This window comes from Bufo gargarizans, chromosome 4, assembly GCF_014858855.1.
Source record: "Bufo gargarizans isolate SCDJY-AF-19 chromosome 4, ASM1485885v1, whole genome shotgun sequence".
NCBI lineage: Eukaryota > Metazoa > Chordata > Amphibia > Anura > Bufonidae > Bufo > Bufo gargarizans.
Genome location: NC_058083.1, coordinates 156721330 through 156744066, shown reverse-complemented (window position 1 = coordinate 156744066; position 22737 = coordinate 156721330). Strand labels below are relative to the sequence as shown.

The 22737-nt window shown below is 41.6% G+C and overlaps 1 protein-coding gene across 1 annotated transcript in view; it reads left to right on the top strand.

Moving 5' to 3' along the window:
- LOC122934553 (latexin-like) overlaps positions 1 to 6887 on the top strand; it is a 31543-nt gene extending 24656 nt beyond the window's left edge. Inside the window, exons 2-6 of the mRNA XM_044290113.1 lie at positions 1 to 63; positions 786 to 960; positions 2880 to 3016; positions 5646 to 5708; positions 5795 to 6887. Coding sequence (XP_044146048.1) covers positions 1 to 63; positions 786 to 960; positions 2880 to 3016; positions 5646 to 5708; positions 5795 to 5935 — 579 coding nt within the window. The 3' untranslated portion in view covers positions 5936 to 6887. The remainder of the gene's footprint in view (positions 64 to 785; positions 961 to 2879; positions 3017 to 5645; positions 5709 to 5794) is intronic.
- Positions 6888 to 22737: the final 15850 nt, after the last annotated feature.

Sequence of the window (22737 nt, the reverse complement as noted above, 5' to 3'; positions counted from 1 at the left end):
TTTGTTCCTGAAATTGGACATAAATACTATGTGGAATTTACTGCTCGGGTGTCTCAAACAATGGTAAGTGAGGGCTGCGTTAGAGTAAAAGATCAGGCAGACCATTGTTGAGAGGGAAGCGTTCCTTCCCGCCAATTCCCCGTTGAACGTTTGCTCGTTCATTGGGTAATTGGTGGCAGTATTAGGGCTCATGCACACAACAGTATTTTGCGTTCAGTATACTGGCCGTTTTTTTAGTTCAGTATGCGGTACATATACTGAACCATTCATTTCAATGGTTCAACAAACAAAACTGAAGTGTCTCCTGTGTGCATTCCGTTTCAGTATTTCCGTACCGTGAAAAGATAGAACATGTCCTATTCTTGTCCACAAATCACGGTGCTTGGCTCCATTCAAGTCAATGGGTCTGCAAAAAAAACGGAACACATACGGAAATGCATCCGCATGTCTTCCGTATCCGTGCTTCCGTGGTGTTTCTGTCCGCGCCTCCACACCGCAAAAAAATAGAACTTGTTCTATTTTTTGGCGGTGCGATCAGATCACGGACCCATTCAAGTTGAATGGGTCTCGATCCGTCCCGGCAGCCCCCAATGCACGGAACGGATGCACAACGTTCCTGTGCAAGAGGCCTTAGTCTGCTTATACCTGAGATACTGGGAGTTGCAGTGTAGTCGTAGGGTATACTGTCAGACATGATAAACTATGGCTCTCCGTATTGTGAACTACAGTGATTTAGGGATGACTGTATCTGAAGTAGATATTTCAGTATTTTTTCTGTTCTTTAGGAAAATATAGGATTTTGCACAGCAACCGTTTTCTTCCAAGAAGAGAAACCGCGACCAGCCATAAATGTCAACTGTTCTAGCACCAAGATCCAGAAGCAAGCTAGTGATGATGACTACAACTTCTACAAGTTGATGAAGTCCCAGACTGTACCTATCACTGGAGAAAACATTCCTGGTGAGACCTTTAAAGTCTGTGTCTCCCCCCCCCAAAAAAATGCGGCTAGCTGAATGTAATGATAACTTTCACTTAGCGGTTTGTTGCTTCATTTTGGAGAAAAAGCACTTTTAATCCGTATGCAAATGAGCAGTTGAGTGCACTGAGGGTGGGCCCAAGCCACTCTGTGCACCTTCTGCTTCCTCTGCCAGCCCTTGCCTCTTCTTCTTGATTGATAGGGTCAAGTTCCTGCATAGTCATCTTAGCTGGCACTGTAAATAAAGAAGAGGGAGGGGCTGGCAAAGGAAGCTGAAGGGGGAAGGGTGCACATAGTGACTTGGGCCCAACCTCAGTGCACTCCGTTTCTAATTTGCATATGGGTTAAAGGTGTTTTTCTCCAGAATAAAGCAATAGATCGCCAAGTGAAAGGTATCATTACATTCAGCTGAGCTAGCCCTGCAAGGGATTGAGCCTGGTTTATCAGTGAATTTCCTAGTGATAGATTCCCTTTTAAAGGGTTTTTGCCAGTTTTAAAGGGAAATTGTCATACGACAATGAACTATTGTTTAAATCATGTCAAACAAAAAAATCTTTAAAAATAGGTTTGGTAGCTGATTATGTTATTAAAAAATCCTAAAATCCTGCCATTTTTGCACTGTTCACTAAGCCTAATAATAGGTGTGACTTCTTTCACTGTACAGATCACACTTGGAGCATGATTCCCACAATGGACTCGCTCGTGTGAAACAGCCCTAAGGCCCCTTGCAGATGAGCGTGTCCGGATTAGGTCCGGATGCGTCCCGGTGCATTATGGCAAACCCGTGCGAGTAGGAACGCAATTGCAGTCAGTTTTGACTGCGATTGCGCTCCGATGTTCAGTTTTTATCGCGCGGGTGCAATGTGTTTTGCACACGCGTGATAAAAAAACGACTGTGCTACCCAGACCCGAACTTCTTCACAGAAGTTCAGGTTTGGGTTAGTTGTAGTGTAGATTGTATTATTTCCCCTTATAACATGATTATAAGGGAAAATAATAGCATTCTGAATACAGAAGGCATAGTACAATAGGGCTGGAGGGGTTAAAATAAATAAAAAAATAACTCACCTCAATCCACTTGTTCGCGCAGCCGGCATCTCTTCTGTCTTGTTCTGTGAGGAATAGGACCTTTGACGACGTCACTACATTCATCACATGGTCCGTCACATGGTCCGTCACTATGGTGATGGATCATGTGATGGACCATGTGATGAACGTAGTGACGTCATCAAAGGTCCTATTCTTCACAAAAGAAGACAAGAGATGCCGGCTGCGCAAACAAGTGGATTGAGGTGAGTTATTTTTTTATTTATTTTAACCCCTCCAGCCCTATTGGACTATGCGTTCTGTATTCAGAATGCTATTATTTTCCCTAATAGCCATGTTATAAGGGAAAATAATAATGATCGTGTCCCCATCCCGATCATCACCTAGCAACCGTGCGTGAAAATCACACCGCATCCGCACATGCTTGCGATTTTCACGCAACCCCATTCACTTCTATGGGGCCTGCGTTACGTGAAAAACGCACAAAGAGGAGCATGCTGCGATTTTCACGCAACGCACAAGTGATGTGCGAAAATCACCGCTCATGTGCACAGCCCCATAGAAATGAATGGGTCCGGATTCAGTGCGGGTGCAATGCGTTCACCTCACGCATTGCACCCGCACAGAAATCTCGCCCGTGTGAAAGAGGCCTAACTGGCAGAAATTTTTTTTGATGACACTTATCCCATATCATTTGTTTAAAACTTGCCCCAACCCCTTTTATTAGCTGAACATTTCAGTTTTGGGTAGATCTTTCTCCTCCTGTTGTTTAGGATATGAGCAGTGGCATTAATGTCCAGCTGTAAACTGGGGGTAGCATATTATAAATTACTGTCTCTCGTTTGTATTTTCTCAGACAGCTTTGGATTTATTGAACCACAACTAGTACCAGTTTGGAATCTGGCCAAATTGGGAAGCAGCTATGTCATATGGGATAAGACCACAGAGGGCCATGAATACAATATGCAGCAAATCAAATCTGTAAAGCAAGTGGTAAGAAAATTATTAATTTATATTAAGCGTTGGTGTTCTTATGATTACTTTATTACATATCGCTTCAAAATCAGTGTCTGACAATAGGAGTGCTATAGGGTGGTGAATGGATCAAGCAGAATAGTTATTTTAGTTGTATAGTTATTAAATACAATAGTTTTTTGTGACATTGTGGATGAACTACTAATCTTTGATACATCAACCAACTATGTCATAACCACCTACATCCACTAGACAATGGATGGAGCTGTGTAGTTCCACCACAGAAGTTGGCGCTGGGAATATACACAGCTCCGGCCATTGTGTAGTGAATGGAGCTGGTTATTGCAGCACTGCTCCTATTGAAGTGAATGGGATCCAGTGCTAACCCGAAAATGCTGATCTGCAGGGTCAGTGCAGTTTCCAGGTAAAATTTCTCTCAGGGCAAGTGTCAAACCCCCCCCCCCAAATAAACTTATACTTACCTCCTCCAGGATGCGATGGAGGCCTCTTCCGGCCTGTGTCCCTCGCTGGCTCAGGCGGCGCGATGACGTCATCGCGCCGCCTGCACCGGCCTCTGATAGGCTGCCAGCACTAGTGCCGGCAGCCTATCAGAGGAACAGGGAGGGGACACACCTCTCCCTGCCCTGCCGCAGCACAGACATTTGTATCGCCGTCCCGAGGACGGCGATACAGATGAGATGACTTTGGAGATGAGTGAGCGCTTCCACAATGGAAGCGCAGCGCTCATCTCCTGCTGTGCCCTGCTGGCGCCCCCCTTCTGACAGCGCCCCAGGCGGCTGCCCGGCCCGTCCGCCCCAAGAAACGGCCCTGTGCAGGGTGTCTGACCCCCATTAATCAGATATTGATAGCCTATCATGATAGTCCATCTGTAGTAAAATCATGGACAGTGCCTTTAAAGTTGGAACCTAGCGAATAATAATGATACGGTGGTACCTACAGTGAGGGACATAGAAGAAGAGATCAAGTTGGACTTTCCATTATAGTGCTGCCAACTAGGATCGAAGGACCTGGAGTGTCTTCTGCCCACTACACCCATTTCATGGTCCTTGTCCTTATTTCCCATCCTCTTGGTTGGTATCAGCAGTTCCTCTGTAAGGGCTTATGCGCACAAACTTATTTTTGTCCGTGTCCGTTTTATGGAGGGGTGAAGGGCCATATGCAAAACCATTCACTACAATAGGGCCACAAAAAAAAACAGAAATTACTCAGTGTGCGTTCCTTGTCCGTATTTCCGTTCTGCAAAAAAAAATTAAACAAGTCCAGGGCTCCAGACTAAAAAAAATATCAAGGAGCCATTGGCTCCTAACCTGAAAAATTAAGTTGCCAAATTAAATTTTTAGTCGCCAAATTTAAAATACATATAATTACGGTATAATAAAAAAAAAAAAGATATGCCTTACCTAGGGTTGTCACGATACCAACATTTTGATTCGATTTCGATATCATAAAAAAGTATTGCGATACTCGATACCACGCGAAAAAAATAAAACACAAAAAAATACTGGGGTTAAGGGGGGGGGGGGGGGGGGGGGGAACTGTCCCACCAATGAATATAGTTTATGCCTGAATACAAACCCAGGCTGCTGGTGCCAGCCATATCCTATACCCAGCCTCTATGACTGAGCGCTGCGATCCGCCGCAATTAACCCCTCAAGTGCTGCACCTGAGGGGTTAATTGCGGCGGATCGCAGCGCGCAGTCATAGAGGCTGGGTGCCAGGTATGAGATATGGCTGGCACCCGCAGCCTGCGTTTGTATTCAGGCGTAAACTATATTCATTGGTGGCGCAGTGGTCACAGCCCCTCCTCCCTGCCATCAGTCCCTTGGTAGTAGCGGCACAGGGGGGAAAGGACTGTCTCCTTCTCCCCTGTGCTGTTGAGGAGAACATGGCACATGCTGACAGCAGCGCATCCCATGTCAGTTCAACTTGTGTGTGTGTGAAAGAGGCAGAGCAGCAGAGGGTCTAGGCTTTGTAGTCTTGTCGCCATTAATTCTAAGTCGCATTGGCGACCATTTTGGTCGCCATCTGGAGCCCTGATGTTCTATTATTGTCAGCGTTATAGATAAGAATAGGACTGTTTTGGGCCAGTTGTTCCATTATGCTGAATATCCGTGTTTTTGCCGGTCCAGTAATTTGCAGACCGCAAAACGGTCATGTGCGTGAGCCCTAAAAGAGAATCCTCACAGGTATGACACTGACCAGGGTTGAGCTCCCTCTCTCCAAGGGCCCCAAAGCATGTATTTAGTGTAAAGTCCTCAGTATCTTCTAGATTGGGCAACACTGGTTCATGTGGCCCCAGTCCTGGACAGTTGAGTGAGACACTGTTAACTTGGACAGTTGAGTGAGACAGTTGAGTGAGACAGTTGAGTGAGACACTGTTAACACAGGTCAATGTGATGTCATTGTCATATAGTTAGTATAAGGATAGTACTCTAGGGTGGATTATAATGAGAACATTGTAGGGTTGTAATCTGTCAGAGCCTAATGTACTTGTAGGTGACCATTATTAGTATCATCCGTCCAAGTGTCCACCTCTCAGTATATTAGTTTGACATGTAAAAAAAAATGGTGAACCATGCCACTGTCCAAAAAAAAGACCATTACTAATTATTTTATTTGTTTTCAGCTCCGAATGGATAATTTAATCGCTTTTGACTATGACCTCACTCTTCATGAAAGACCATCAGAGGTAAGTGGCCATCTACTGATAGAGTACATGATGCATCTTAGGCCTTCCATTACGCTTGTCATTTAACCCTTTACTTCTGTTTCCAGGAATTGGTGTCTTGTAGTATCCATGTTGTCTGGATTCCTGGAAAGCCACCCAAAGTGGACTATAATTGTAGTGAAGATTCAGAAAATGGATCCGGCGACAAGTCAGAGGATGGATCAGCTTCCCTAGGAAATTTTAAATAAAAAAAAATATTTTTAGATTTCATAATAAGAATTTATTTTGTGTAAGGTGGGAAGGGGAACTGCTTTTTTTTTTTTTTTTTTTGGACATGTTGAATATTTTATATATACTGTAGATTCCAGCCTTTTCTCACATTTCTCATGTTACTTTTAGAGGCATCCATGAACATAAGATGAAACATAACGCGGCAGAATTTGGTCGCATGAATGTGAATTATGATAATTTACTTACAGAGTTAGGGCAGGAAGAGTCTTTAGTTTCATCCAGGCCGTAATGTAGTCCTCGCTGCAGAGGAGCACCATGTAATGTCACTGCTGCGCAGCTCAGATTTCCAGCAGAGCTGTGTCATATGCTTCAGGATGACATTGAGACAAATGCTGTAGTCACCTCTCTGCCACCTGTCATGTTGCCTACAGGCATTTTCCACCATATTAACAAACCAGATGGGCAGTGTGGTATAATGGCTGCAGTGTATATACATGCTATAACCATGGCACCATACCACTCATGGCTGCCAAAGCCGATATGCTGTGGAAGGTATACACGCCATATACTGGAAATCCTATATCAATGTTAGAAAAGTCATTTAAGATTCGGCAGCATGTAAGTAAATGCGGATGGATACAGAGTAGAAATTTTGAAGACAAATCTTTTAAGAATGTTTTTTTATTCCATTGTGTATAGGTCCCGGCACAAAAAAAATGTTGTTGGTAGTATGGCAGTGCCGATGGGTTTTATGGAAATATATAATGCAATCTCTGCATACTGCTGGTGAATGGATAAATACCATTGTATACATTCCATGGGTAAAAGCCTGTCCTGATCATACTGAGGGTCCATTCACACGTCCGCAAAATGGGTCCGCATCCGTTGTGCAGTTTTGCGGAACAGGTGCGGACCCATTCATTCTCAATGGGGCTGGAATGTGCTGTCCGCATCCACATTTGCGGAGCCGCACTTCCGTTACGCATAAAAATAGAACATGTCCTATTCTTGTCCGCTATTGCGGACAAGAAAAATTATTTTTTATAAGAGTGCTGGCGATGTGCGGTCCGCAAAATGTGGAACGCACATTGCCGGTGTCCGTGTTTTGCGGATCCACAAAACACATACGGACGTGTGAATGGTCCCTTAAAGGGCTTGTCTTCTAAAGACAGCACCACCCCTGTCCGCTGGTTGTGTGCGGTATTGTAGCTGTGCCCCATTCGAGCCGAGCTGCAGTACCAGAACCAAACTAAGTGCAGGGGTTTTGCAGTTTTTGAATGAAAGCCGACATGCTTTTCTAATCCTGGACAACCCCTTTAAGTGATACAGATGCAGAACTCTCTGTGTGTATCAGAACACCCTCTTGTAATAAGTCCACATGATCGGGGCAGGTTTTCAGCCTTTAGATGTAAACATTGACTGTTTTACTGTTATGATTTATTGACAGCAAGCAGAGATTTAAAAAAATGGTAAAAAGTTGAAATGCAAAGTATATTAGAAACTTGCTAAAATCCCATTATAGAATAAAAAAATAAAAAAAATATACAAATATTTAGTGATGGCTGACAAACCCTTTCATTTTTATCTCTACTTGAACATGAAAATTATATGTGCAAAAAGACCAATGAAGGTAATTTCATAAAGGCAAAAAAGACAACTATACAGGTAGACAGATTGGGGGAGATTTATCGAAACTGGTGCAAAGGAAAACTGGCTTAGTTGCCCCTATCAACCAATCAGATTGATACTTTCATTTTTCCAAAAAAGCTCTGAAAAATGAAAGGTAGAATCTGATTGGTTGCTATCGGCAACTAAACCAGTGTTCCTTTACAGTAGTTTTGATCTCCTTCATTTTTGTTATTACCGTTATCCAATGGTCACTTTTTTACCACAACCCATAGTCACAAGTAAGGGTAAGGCCACTGTCACGTGGTCCGTATTTGGTTAGCATTTTGCATCAGGAGTGGAACCTACAGAGAAAACATGTCGGGAAAGACGTTCATTGCTTCTGTGTTTTGAACCCACTTCTTGTGCTTAAAATTGTTGATGCAAAATAGTGACCAAAATACACAAGTGTGAATGTGGCCTAAGGCTACATTCACACGTCAGTATTTTTCTATAATCCGAATTTCGGTCCGTTTTTTGCGGATCCGTTGTTCCTGAAAATGTTTCCGTATGTCATCCGTTTTTTGCGGATCCGCAAAAAACGGAAACATGTATACATTTCAATAATCAAATAAAGTTGTTTGGATTTCTTTGAAAAAAAAATTAAAAAAAATAAAAATAAAAATATTTGCTATGTGTTTCCAGGAACGGATAACGCAAAAAACGGAAGACATACGGAATGACATCCGAATGTCTTCCGTTTTTTGCGGAACTATTGACTTTGCATTGTACCAGGATCCGATTTTTCAGGAACATAATAGGACATGTTTTATATTTAAACGGACACGCGTAACAGAATAACGGAAACGGACAGCACACATTGTGCTGTCCGATTTTTTCCAGGACCCATTGAAAATGAATGGGTCCTGATCTGGTCCTGATCTGTTCCGCAAAAAACGGAACAGATCAGGAAAGAAGAAACGGACGTGTGAATGGACCCTCAGGCTATTTTCTGACTCCAATTCACTGACTTGTTTTCCATATATGTGAAGGCCCATTAACTGGACGGAGAGTGTCCTTCTGACCTCTGTGCAGCTGGTATACATAAGTGCTGCCATTCTTTTACTGTATAGAACAGTGCAACAGACTGCGCTAATCCATACAGAGATATCAAGTAAAAAACCTACAGAAGTGGTCCCTCAAGTTACAATATTAATCGGTTCCAGGACGACCATTGTATGTTGAAACCATTGAAAGTTGAGTAATCTGTTTCAAAGCCCCAAAATGTCATCCAAGTCTAGTTTCTGAGTCTAGTTTCAACTTACATTGGTCTTTTCTGACCCATCGTATGTTGAAAATATAGTACTTTGAGGCCATTGTATCCTGAAGGATCACTGTATATGGTTTTTTTTGCCTAGAAGCTTATACGTGACAGATGTCACTAAGTGGATGCACACTGCAGAACAAAATGTCAAAATCAATATGAACCGGGTTTTCCGGGATTGATATATTGACGACCTGTCCTTAGGATAGATAGGTTATCAATATCTAACTGGTGGGGGTTCGGCACCCCTGCTGATCAGCTGTTTGAAGAGTGACTTTTGCAGTATCTTCCTAGGCCAATGACATCATAGGTCAAATTGCCTAGCTGGATCTCAGTCCTATTCAAGTGAATGGGCCCGAGTTGCAATGCCAAGCACAGCCCCTGTACAGTGCCGTTCTTGGTTAGTGAGTGAACTTTGTGCTTCAAGTTCGGCGTTCAAGGTTCGAGTTATCTAACAATTCCATTATGGATTTCGCTTCCACGGACCATAAATTATGGTCTGTAGTAGCGGAATCCATAACGTAATTCTTAGATAACCCGAACCTTGTACACCGAACTTGAAACACAAAGTTCGCTCAACACTGGTGCTGGTTGTTGGACCCTCACAGATCACAAATTGATATATATACACATCAAAACAAGGGCAACACAGCCAAAATATGAAAAAGAGTCACTGGGTGCCAGCGTCTATGGGGGCGATCCACCCACCTGACTTACATAAAATATTGAATTCCGCAGCACATCCAGAAAAAAACGTGAGTTTATTCACCAAAGATACAGCAACGTTTCAGTCCTCTCTATGGGATCGTTCTCAAGCAATAGCACTATACACACATATATATATATATATATATATAGTTCAAAGAAAGCAGGACTGCACTCCAAATAAAAGTGAAAAATCAGTGGAGCTTTATTCACCCATAATTTTGGCAACTTTGCGACGTTTCGGCTCACAAGAGCCTTCTTCCAGCATAGAAACAGTGAAAATGGCAGCATATAAAGGCAAGTCTCAAGTGACTGGCCAATCATACTGTGATTACAATCATGATTAGATTAAATACATGTGGTACATATAAACAAAGTGCATGTGCATATAGTGACTAATGAGTAAGAGATCGATGTTACAAGAACACAGTCCCCGTGATCGATCATATAATGAATACAAATAAATATTATAAAGTGCATAATTATATCGGATGGAGATCTTAGAAGTCGCACCTCTAGATGGAATGGCGCCGACATACACTATCATGTTTCATTGTGCGTCTCCGTTCCTTCGCTGCGCATGTCCAGATCCGCGTCATCAACTCTGTCAAAGCGCTTTCATGTGACGCATGCGCTCTATCTCAATAACATTGAACATACCATTTTGATATAGGGCAACATTGCCCAACGGTAACGTAAGTGCCATTCATGCCTACCTTCATAGAGCACAACGCTTTCCTGCATCGTACATTAAGCCGCAGTAGGTATATCCTACACAAATCAGCATGTGGAGAAGGTACCAACTCTGCCGAGATGGATCCTACCCACTAGATGGCTTGTGCCGGAGGGGAACACGTCAGTGTACTCAGCCAGCACTGTCAAACTACTTGCTGAAAATAACGCAGCCATAAGAGGAATTCTTAAAAGAAGGTATAGCTAAATCAAAAAGGTTTCTTATATGGAAATGCGCAGCGCGAAGGCTGTAGATGTAGCAGCATGGTACCATCATCATCAAAGAGGGCCAGTTCCAGGATCTGCATCCATAAGAAATTTCATTAAAATTGTTGTTCTAAAAGGCAAAGAAAAATATAACAAATTAATTACAGATTAATTAATCTGTGTCACAATGATTAACAATATGTGTTTTCACCGTTTCAAGGCACTTATATACAACTGAAGAGGAGGAACAACACGAGACAGGGGAGATCAAGTTAAACCTCAAAGCCAGGCTCTCATCTAAAATCTATATTAAGCCCATTGGGATGTAGACTATCCAGAGTATATATCCATCTTAGTTCTCGTTGTTTCAAGATTGCCAGACGGTCACCACCTCTCCTGGGCATAGCCACATGGTCGATTATCCAGCATCTTAGATCCCGTTCACCGTGGTGAAGGGATCCAAAATGTCTGGAAACCGGCAGATCGGTGCGACTTTTCCTAATTGAGTTCCTATGGTTATTTAATCTGACCTTCAATTCTGTGGATGTTTCTCCTACATATATTAAATTGCAGGGACATGATAAAACATAAATAACATAGGATGATGAACATGTCAAATGATGTCTAATAGGGTATTCTCTACCTGTAAATGGATGTACAAAGGATTTTGATTTCTTTATGTAACGACAATTGACGCAGTTGAGACACGGGAAACAACCCAGTCCCGCCTGCGTCAATGGTCGCTGAATGACATTTCTTTTTGGACCCACATCTGCTTTGACCAGATAATCTCTTATATTTTTATTTTTTCGATAAGATAATAGTGGAGGATTCAAAAATTCAGGGACATCCTTGATTCCTCTACTCAGAATATGCCAATTCTTTTTAAGAATCTGTCCTATTTCTACACTATAGTTGGAATATGTGGACATAAAAGGTATTCTCTGAGTTTTTGGGGAAATAGATTGCGTGCGTTCTGGACATATATCAAGGATTTTGCATTTTTGTTGATTCAATAATTTGCGAGGATAGCCACGTTCTCTGAATTTATCAACCATCATATTCAATGTGGCTGGCAACTCAGTGTGGTCGGACACAATTCGTTTAACCCTCAAAAATTGAGATTGAGGGAGATGTTTAATCAGACTACGTGGGTGATTGCTCTCAAACCGCAGAATTGTATTTCTATCTGTCGGCTTGACAAACAAACCTGTGCTGATACATCCTTCATTCAATTTCACATCAGTGTCTAAAAATGACAAATTGGTTTTGGAGTAGGATATAGTATATTGGAGATCAATATCTATACTATTAAGATACTCATGAAATTCAAATAACTGTGTCTCAGTGCCTGTCCATAGGAGGAAGACGTCATCTATGTATCTCCACCACCTCAATACATGTTGAAAGTGGTGGGATACATAGATAAAGTCCTCCTCCACATGGCGCATATAAATATTTGCGTACGTTGGGGCCACATTGGACCCCATCGCAACGCCACGTTTTTGATTGAAAAAGGTATCTTGGAACAAAAAGTAGTTATTTTCCAATATCAGTTTCAGAAGGGAATTGATGAAACATTTTAACTCTATAGAGCTACCTGAACCATCAAGAAATTTGTTGACTGCTGCAATGCCTTTCTTGTGTCCTATTGATGTGTACAATGATACTACATCAAAGGACACAAGAAGTAAAGATTTAACATTACTAAAGTCCACTGCTCTCAACTGTTCCAAAAAATCACCTGTATCTTTGATGTAGGACTTTCCGGCTATCGAGAAGTCCCTCAACATTTTGTCCAAAAAGATTGCGATTCTACTAAATATAGAATCAGAGCCTGATACGATGGGGCGGCCAGGAGGATCCACTAGGCTTTTATGCACTTTGGGCAATATATATATTACAGGAGTAACAGGAGAGGATACCTCCAAATATTCTCTTAAACCTCCATCTATAGTGCCCGCCACCACCGCATCAGACAAAATCTTCTTGATAATATTCATGATGGTGAATTTAGGATCGCCCTGCAGGATACCATACACATTAGTGTCAGCCAATTGACGCTGAATTTCTTTAATATATTTAGATGTATCAAGTATAACTACCCCCCCCCCCACCCTTATCGGCGGGTTTAATTGTTATATGGGCGTTGTTTTTGAGCTGCGACAGAGCCTCAATTTCTGCTGTGGTCAAATTTGGGTTATTCAATATATCAAGTTCTCCCAAAGAGATGGATGGTTTTGGAGGATGACGTGATGACGTAGTGGACGTCGCGCTCCCGGCTTTCCCCGCTGCTCAGCTACACCGCTGCCGCCTCGATTATGCTGGCGTCTCTGTGCCGAATCCTCCATCCACCCTCTCTGTGACTGGGAACGGGTGATCAGCGTTGTTGAACCGCGGCGCTGTTATCGACTGCTGGTTCGGATGTGGGGGCTGCCTCCGGTTCCTGCTCTTTGTCCAAGCCTGCATGCTGCTGCTTGTTGATTCTGCCATTCCCGATTCTGCGCTCCTGCCTCCTTTATCGCCCACCATGTCGCTGTGAACAGTTTCTTGTCTGGAGGTTCTTTTTTCCTTTACCCCCGTGGACTGTGCCTCCGGCTCCTGCCTGAACTGCTACCCCCCCCTTTGGTGCCGTGAGTAACCTCTGTGTTCCCCCCCTATTTGTGTTCCCCCCACCTAATGGATTGTTGGAGAAGATGATAAGCTGATAAGCTTCTCTTCTTTAGTGACTAACCTCCTCACGATTGCTGACTCCAACTAACCTTGAACGGAGTTTGACATAATTGCACATGACTGCACATGATTACAAGAAAGTGAACTCTAAAAAAAAAAAAGGGAAAAAAAGGGAAAAAAAAAAAAAAATAATAAGAGGGGAAAGAGTATAAAGAAGAGTGGACACAAAAAAAAAAAGAAGAGAAGAGAAACAGAATTAAGAAGAAGGCACTATAAAAAAAAAAAAAAGGGAAAGGGGGATAAGGAAAAAGGAAAAAGGAAAAAAAAAAAAAAAAGTAAAGTAAAAAAAAAAAAAGAGAAAGAAGGAGAGCAAAGAAGAAAAGATATATATTTAAAGGAGAGAAGGAGGTGGAATAAGGGGGAAAAAAAAACAAAAAAACAAAAACAAATAAATACTCCAAAAAAAATAAATAAAAATAAAAATAAATATTTAAAAAAAAGGAATAAAGAGGAATAAGCTATGGGCCCAAAAGCCTTTAGGCGTTCGACTGATCTATCAGGTCAGAAACATGGGTCCAAAACTGCTGAACCAACAAAATTGGACCAGTTTCTGAAGTCCCCAAGGGTCAATACGAGGGGTGGACAAAAGGAGTTTTTGGAAAAAAAAAATTATGAATCAGAGGTAACAGACCTAGAAATACAAAAAGGCGCTAGATACCCTGAAGAGGAAGATGGAATAATGGGGGAAGCAATCCCTAATGATAACTCTTCACCGCTGGAAGAAATACTCCTAGCGGTTAAACAGAACGGGGACCTAATACAGGTGGTTACAACCCAACTTGGATTTATTCAAGTTGATGTGGGACTAATAAAAGATGAATTGTCCAAAATGCGAGACAGAGTCAACACCCTTGAAAGTTCTGTCACCCTAATACAGAAGGAATCCAAAAAAATAAATACGGAAGTTTCTACACTTAAAGTGGAATATAATCTCTTGAAGAAAAAGGCAGTGGACCTGGAGGATAGGTCACGAAGATACAATGTGAGAATAATAGGGATCCCAGAGGGTGAGGAAGAAAAAAATCCAACCGAATTTGTACAGAAATTAATTCTTGAGAACTTTGGTAAAGAGTCATTCTCTCCTCTTTTTATGATTGAAAGAGCCCATCGGGTCCCAGGAGGAAAACCAATTCCAGGGAGACAACCTCGGTCAATCCTTGCTAAGCTACTGACTACAGGGGACAGAGATGTCCTCCTGAGAAGGGCGAGGGAATCCTCACCGGTTCTGTATAACGGGATTAGACTGGCCTTTTTTCCTGATTTTTCGAAAGAAATACAAGAAAAGAGACGTATATTTATGACTGTTAAAAAGAAGCTAAGAGAAAGGGATATTAAATATTCTCTTATATTCCCGGCCAAATTGCGGATTGTTTTTGAAGATAAAATCTTTTTTTTTGATACCTCAGAAGAAGCCACGGATTGGCTAGAGCGAAACAATCGATGACTCAATTGGGTTACGATCGGGCGGGAATAATTAGTATTATAAGGGGCTTATACCCCCAAAAAAATAGTTTTCTTTGCTTCTTAATCGCGGTGTGGGGGTGGCTGAGTGGGGGGAGGGTCGAGGGTTGGTCATAGGAAAGAAATCTACTACAATATGTGGTGGATTGCATGTGGGAGGGGGGTGAGGGGGGGGTGGGGTTGGGTTGTGGTGCGTCAAAGTGGGCATGGTTCCCCTTTTCTCAGTTTGCTATTTTCTTTTTTTTTCCTTCTCTTGTTTTTTTCCTTTTTCCCTCTCTCCTGATCCTCCACTTAACCATTGTAGATGACGATGATTAGAATTTTTTCTTGGAATGTACGTGGTTTGGGGGAAAGAGGTAAGAGACAAGCGGTTTTTGACCTGACTCAGGCCCATTTACCAGCAATAGTATGCCTGCTAGAGACCCATCTTACTGAGGAGACCACTAGGGTGGTCGACAGGGGATGGGCTGTGCACACGTATCATTCTACCCTCTCCAACTACTCGAGAGGTGTTACGGTTTTGATACATAGACTTATTGATTTCGTTTGTGAGGCATCCTCTGTCGACCAACAGGGGAGATTTATTTTTCTATATTGCAGGTTAGGGGGAGAGTTATGCATTCTGGCCTTTGTTTATATCCCTCCGCCATTTTCTCTTTTGGTTCTTAATTCCCTTCTATTATTTATGGATAGATGGCCAGAATGTCCAACATTGATTATTGGCGATTTTAACTGTGTCATCGATCCTTTACGTGACAGGGTTTCTATGAGTGCCGGGAGAGACAGTCCGGTCCAGGGGTCTCCCCTCGCACGGTTTTGCCTGGAGGCTGGATTTGAGGACGCTTGGGAGTTTCTGGGACAGGGGAAAAGGGTTTTTTCATGCTTTAGTAAAGCAGGCAAATCACTGTCCAGAATAGACCTGGTACTGATAAATAGCAAATATGTGAAATTGATAAAACGAATGAAATATGAAACAAGGTCAATATCTGATCACTCCCCGTTAGTATTTGAACTATGCTTGTCTCAGGAAAGATATACACCAAAACCTCCCTTTAGACTAAACCCTTACTGGCTATCAGTCATAAAGACACATGAAATAATTCGAAATGAAATAGGCCGATTCTGGGATATTAATTATGGCTCAGCAAAAATTCAAGTGGTATGGGATACCTTTAAGGCGTACATGAGGGGATTGATGGTTAGTAATATTACGAATCTTAGAAGAGAATATGGAAAAAAACAGAAAAATTTAGAAAAACATGTAATGTCAGCGACAGAATCCTTCCATATAAATAAGACGGAGAATAATAGGGAAAATATGCAAAAAGCCACACAAATATATGCTAATTTTTTACTGGATAAAGCTCAACAGAATCTCTTCTTTAAAGGGCAAAAATACTTTACAGAGTCTGGGCGACCCGGTAAGCTCCTCTCTAGAGTAATCTCCAATCAACAACCCAAAAAACATATAGACAAGGTTCGAGTGAGGGATGGTAGGATAGTTACTGGACAGGGTCCGGTGGAGAAGGCCTTTTTTGATTATTTTCTTGATCTGTATAAGGCTGATTCTAATATTACAGACGATAAGATAGATTTATATCTAGATAGGATCAACTTCTCAACTATCACTGAGACGCAAAAGAAAGCATTAGAATTGGAGGTCTCAATTCAGGAACTTGAGGGAGCTATTAAATTATGTTCAGCCAATTCTACTCCTGGTTCAGACGGCCTTCCATATGAACTTTATAGTAAATATGGGGACTGTATTTTTCCTAGATTACTGGAGGTTTTTACTGAATCAATGGAGGATGGGATGTTGCCAGATTCAATGATGGAGGCTACAGTGATACTAATTCCAAAAAAAGGCAAGGACCCTCTAGATTTAGAATCTTATAGACCAATCTCACTGCTTAATGCAGATGTAAAGCTTTTGGCGAGGGTCCTTGCTACAAGGCTTTCTGGGGTTATCTCCTCCATAGTCCATCCGGATCAGAGCGGTTTTATTAAAAACAAGGGTACACATCATAATTTACATCGGCTATTTTCTAATATCCAGGCCCCTGGGGGGACCGCCCGCTCCATCCTGTCATTGGATGCCTCTAAGGCCTTTGACAGGGTGGAGTGGCGTTTTCTCTGGAAGGTTCTTGTTAGGATGGGCTTTGGAGAGAGGTTTATACGCACTCTTAGGTTGTTGTATGGATCTCCAAGGGCTAAACTGAGTCTTAATGGAATCTTGAGTGGTAGTATCGAGCTAAACAGAGGCACCCGTCAGGGTTGCCCATTATCTCCCTTATTATTTGATATATATATCGAACCCCTTGCGATGGCCATCAGGCAGGACGATAAGGTCAAAGGATTTGGTACGTTAGGAACACAAGACCGTATCTCATTATATGCAGATGATATTCTGTTTTTTATAGATCATACGGAAACCACTCTCCCTAGGATTATTCAAATGGTTAAATTATTTGGTGAGGTGTCTGGTCTTCTTATAAACTGGGCTAAGACCAGCTTGCTCCCAATAGACCCCCTGCCACAGAAAGAGGTTCCTGCTACACGGTTGGATATTGTTGATACTTTTCAATATTTGGGTTTGACTATATCGCCTCGGGTCGAAAATTTTGTAGAACTCAATCTGATCCCCATAATGGTAAAGATCAGAGCTAAAATAGGAATCTGGTTGAAACTTCCCTTATCTAGAGCTGATCGAGTTTCACTAGTTAAAATGGTGATACTACCACAATTTCTTTATGTGCTCAGGAATACATCTATTTGGATACAAGATAAACATTTTAAACTTATGGAGAGACTAATTAATGATCTAATATGGGGAAGAAAGCGAGTTCGAATTAAGCTGGAGTACCTGTATAGATCAGTGGAGTGCGGGGGTTTAAATCTCCCCTATTTTAAGGGGTACTTTATTGCAGCCCAGCTACTGAGATGCTACGAATCAGAGCATAGCGCACTTCTGGGGAAGTTGGTAACTAGCCACGCTCATAATATTATTTTTTCCTTGTTGGAATCTGGGCTATTGAAGAGATATGAGCAAGGCTATAGAGAGACTATAAAACTACTCCTTAAGGTGTGGGCTACAACTAGGACATGGTTGAAGGTTAAGGGTTCACTCACATTTACGCCTCTTTGGCATAATTTGTATTTACAAAGGCTGGATGAAATTGCAGCCGACACATTTTGGCAGAAAAATAAAATTTTATATATTTCACAGGTAGTTAAAGATAGAGAAATTAAACCCTATACAGAAATGACACAAAATATAAAAATTTTTCATGGTTTAGGTATTTCCAATTGCGTTCTGTATTATCAAGTTTGGATGATAAGCGGATGTTGGATATAGATAATTTATCCTTTTTGAATGATTGGGTAGGGGGTACACTTTCTAGAATAAAAATTTCAAATATATATAAGTTATTACTTAAGGTACGGTTTAGTGATATACACTCACCAGGACAAAAATTGTGGGAGGTGGATTGTCCGAATTTACAAATAGAAGGGTGGGAGAATATTTTTGGGAATTTAACTTCACTATCCCAGAACTTTAACCATGTTCTAATACAATTTTATATCTGCCACAGATTATATATTACTCCATTGTGGATGAACAAATGTGGGTTAAGAGACACGTCCAACTGTCCCAAATGTGATACTGTTGGAGCAGATTTCCTCCATATGATATGGACCTGTCCAGAACTTATAAACTACTGGAATGGTATCAATAACTGTATTATGTGTAAACTAAAAATTCGAATTCCTTTTGAACCACAAGTATTTGTTCTTAATGATCTCTCCAAACTAAAAAATCATAACCATCAAAAGATTTTTTTGAGCAGAATATTGATGCTGGCTAGAGTTTTGATCAGCCGGACCTGGTTTGCCCGATCCACTCCAGACATAAACACATGGATAAATTTAATTGATAAAGTAAAGAACTATGAAAAAATTCTATATAGACGGAGGGAAAACGAATACCAATGGAGTAGGATATGGGGTGGTTGGAGGTTTGGTTAGCTGAGATCAGGTTGTTTCATATATAGGGGTCCTACTTTGACGCACCACAAATTGGGAGGGAGGGAGGGGAGGGTTTTTTTTTTTTTCTTTTCTATAAATACTATGAAAAGATGAGCGGAATATATTTATATATAACTATTTGGGTCACTAAGAATTGAGAGATTGTAAAAAAATTTTTTTTTTTATTGTAAATGTTTTGTAGTTTTCCCAATAAAAAAAATTAAAAAAAAAAAAAGTTCTCCCAAAGAGGATTTAAAATTTCTTACATCCCTTTTGACCGCAGAAATATAAGCCTCTATAGCCGGCTCATTGACAAACGGACAAAAATTACTCTTGTTTGTCAAACCTAATTTTTTTAAGTGTTAATTCACTAGAGCATATTTGTGCACTAACGGTGGTATCCCTAAAGAAGCTTTTTAACTTCACAGAACGAAAAAAACAATTCAAATCAATTTCCAAGTCAAACCAATTTACCTTGGAACTGGGACAAAATGAAAGTCCTTTAGACAAAACGCTGTGTTGGGCCTCAGTCAGTTCCATTGAGGACAAGTTGAAAACTATGGTCTCTTTCTGTATGTGGATGCCTTCGTCGACTGCAGCCTGGTCCTGTTGTAGCGTTGTTTGGATCCTCTTTCTACATCTGTAGCCACCTCTTCTGGTTCTTTTTCTTTTCTTTTTTTGTTTTCCAAGCTGTTCTCTAAAAAAACAGCATTATCTTCATCTGCCGATGGTTGTATATTCTTACTCTTTTTCTTGTTATCACGGTTGAAACCACTGTTGAAAGAATCTGAATGCCATGTATAGATATCTCCTTTTCTATAATCATCGGCATCACGCACCCACTTGTTCCTTTTGCCTTCCTCTAATTCAGTTTGCAATTTTACCAATTGGCTTTTCATTTCATCCTTATAATGTAAAAATTCATCATCCGAAAAGAATGTTTGTAATAAACGTTCCACCTCAAGCAAATCCTCAGAAAGTCTTATTACCTCCACTTGTAAAAATTCAATATTTAGCAAGATGTAGTCCAATGAATAACTATTAGACAATAATTCAAATCTTTTACAAAAAGCATCATTTGTTGGAAACAGGTTTGGACGTAGATTGGAGCGCATGCCCCTCGGTATCCGCTTTTCTTTATAATATTGTCCCAGTGTAGCCATATGTAGTTTCATGGCAATAAGACGTCTGGACAGAGTAGTATATTTGTACTTGAGTTCTTTTAAAGTAGGAGCCTGTAAAAAGGAAGCGTCGCTTTCAATCCCCTGCATAATGCGGTCGACCTCCTCAGCTGTATATGTGCCGCCATAGGGTGTATCATTAGAAGACATGATCAAAGAATTTCAGGTGTGCTCACCCACGGTACCGATATAGATAGAAAACAGCTGATATGTGGGCTCCATCCGTCTATCAGGTTAAAATTCATCAATCCTTTATATTGTTGCACTTGGCTACCGCTTCAGCTGATGTACTAATGTTATGATAATTAGCTACAGGTGCAAATAATTGTGTATTCTTCGGTATTTCTTTTAACTAGTGCACATTTTTGATTTTTTGTCATTTTATTTAGCACAGGTCACTTGATATCATATTAATGAAATGTATTTTTGTACCGACATATATTATGCACAGATACTATTTGTAAAGTACCAATTATGTGATTATATTGATTGTATATATGACACACCTATATATGTTTGCTATGTACTGTTCACCAATGCTTGAGAAAGGCTCAGTTGGAGCCGAAACGTCGCTTTGCCATAGATGGGTGAATAAACTAAGATTTTCTTCATGAATTGCTGGGAGTGCAGTCCAATTTTTGTATCTACAAACGTGGGGTAAGCACCTGCTGCCGTCCTTGGATTTTGCACCCATATACTAAGGGTGGTGCCGCCTGTGTTTTTTCTTTTTTTTTATATATATATCTATGAAACTCAAAGAATTAAAATATTGTGCAAAAGTTCATTTATTTCAGTAATGCAACATAAAAGGTGAAACTAATATATGAGAGACTCATTACAGGCAAAGCAAGATATTTCGATCCTTTATTTGTTATAATTTGGATGATTATGGCTTACAGCTTATGAAAACCCAAAATTCACTATCTCAGAAAAGTAGAATATTGTGAAAAGGTTCAATATTCTAGGCTCAAAGTGTGTCACACTCTCGTTGGGCTCTTTCACACCTGCGTTATTGTCTTCTGGCATAGAGTTCCGTCGTCGGGGCTCTATGCCGGAAGAATCCTGATCAGGATTATCCCCATGCATTCTGAATGGAGAGAAATCCGTTCAGGATGCATCAGGATGTCTTCAGTTCCGGACCGGAACGTTTTTTGGCCGGAGAAAATACCGCAGCATGCTGCGCTTTTTGCTCCGGCCAAAAATCCTGAAGACTTGCTACAAGGCCGGATCCGGAATTAATGCCTATTGAAAGGCATTGATCCGGATCCGGCCTTAAGCTAAACGTCGTTTCGGCGCATTGCCGGATCCGACGTTTAGCTTTTTCTGAATGGTTATCGTGGCTGCCGGAACGCTAAAGTCCTAGCAGCCATGGTAAAGTGTAGTGGGGAGCGGGGGAGCAGCATACTTACCGTCCGTGCGGCTCCCGGGGCGCTCCAGAGTGACGTCAGGGCGCCCCAAGCGCATGGATGACGTGAACGCATGGCACGTCATCCATGCGCATGGGGCGCTCTGACGTCATAATGGAGCGCCCCGGGAGCCGCACGGACTGTAAGTATACTGCTCCCCCGCTCCCCACTACTACTATGGCAACCAGGACTTTAATAGCGTCCTGGCTGCCATAGTAACACTGAAAGCATTTTGAAGACGGATCCGTCTTCAAATGCTTTCAGTTCACTTGCGTTTTTCCGGATCCGGCGTGTAATTCCGGCAAGTGGAGTACACGCCGGATCCGGACAACGCAAGTGTGAAAGAGGCCTAATTAATCCATAACACCTGCAAAGGGTCTCTGGGCCTTTCAATTGTCTCTCAGTCTGGTTCAGTAGGAATCACAATCATGGTAAAGACTGCTGACCTGACAGTTGTGCAGAAAACCATCATTGACACCCTCCTCAAAAGGTAATGCAACACGCCAGACCTGCAGGGTAGGACGAAGTGAGGTCACAGTTATGGGCAATCGAGGGTACTCACTATATTTGAAGAACCCTGGGCAGGCGCGTGGCAGTGAAGGAGAGGTAGACACAGTTCCTCTGGGGCACGCTCTGTAGAGAGGGACCAGGCCTGATGGTAGTTGAGGTGCCCTGGATGTTACAGGTATTTTGTGTGCCTGGGGCAAGGTCCCTGTGGTATTCGTGACGCCAGTGCCTTTGGACGGTGGCACGCCGGTGGGTGGTTGGAATGATGAAGGTACACAAGTATGCAGTGAACCAAACGTAAACTTTACTGGACAATCCAACTTTGTACAGCAGGTGTAGCACAGTCTTCAGATTACAGTTCCACAAAAGGGGCTTATTCACAAGTATGGCAGGCAATAGACATGCAAGTTAGGGTCCACTCACACGTCCTGTTTTTTTTCATCCTGAAAAACGGTCCGTTTTTTGCGGATCCGTTGTTCCTGAAAATGTTTCCGTATGTCATCCGTTTTTTGCGGATCCGCAAAAAACGGAAACATGTATACATTTCAATAATCAAATAAAGTTGTTTGGATTTCTTTGAAAAAAAATTGAAAAAAAAAAAAAAAAAAAAATATTTGTTATGTGTTTCCAGGAACGGAATCCGCAAAAAACGGATGACATACGGAATGACATCCGAATGTCATCCGTTTTTTGCGGATCCATTGACTTTGTATTGTACCAGGATCCGATTTTTCAGGACAAGAATAGGACATGTTTTATATTTAAACGGACATGCGGAACGGAACAACGGAAACGGACAGCACACATTGTGCTGTCCGATTTTTTCCAGGACCCATTGAAAATGAATGGGTCCAGATCTGGTCCTGATCTGTTCCTGAAAAAACGGAACAGATCAGGAAAGAAAAAACGGACGTGTGAATGGACCCTTACAC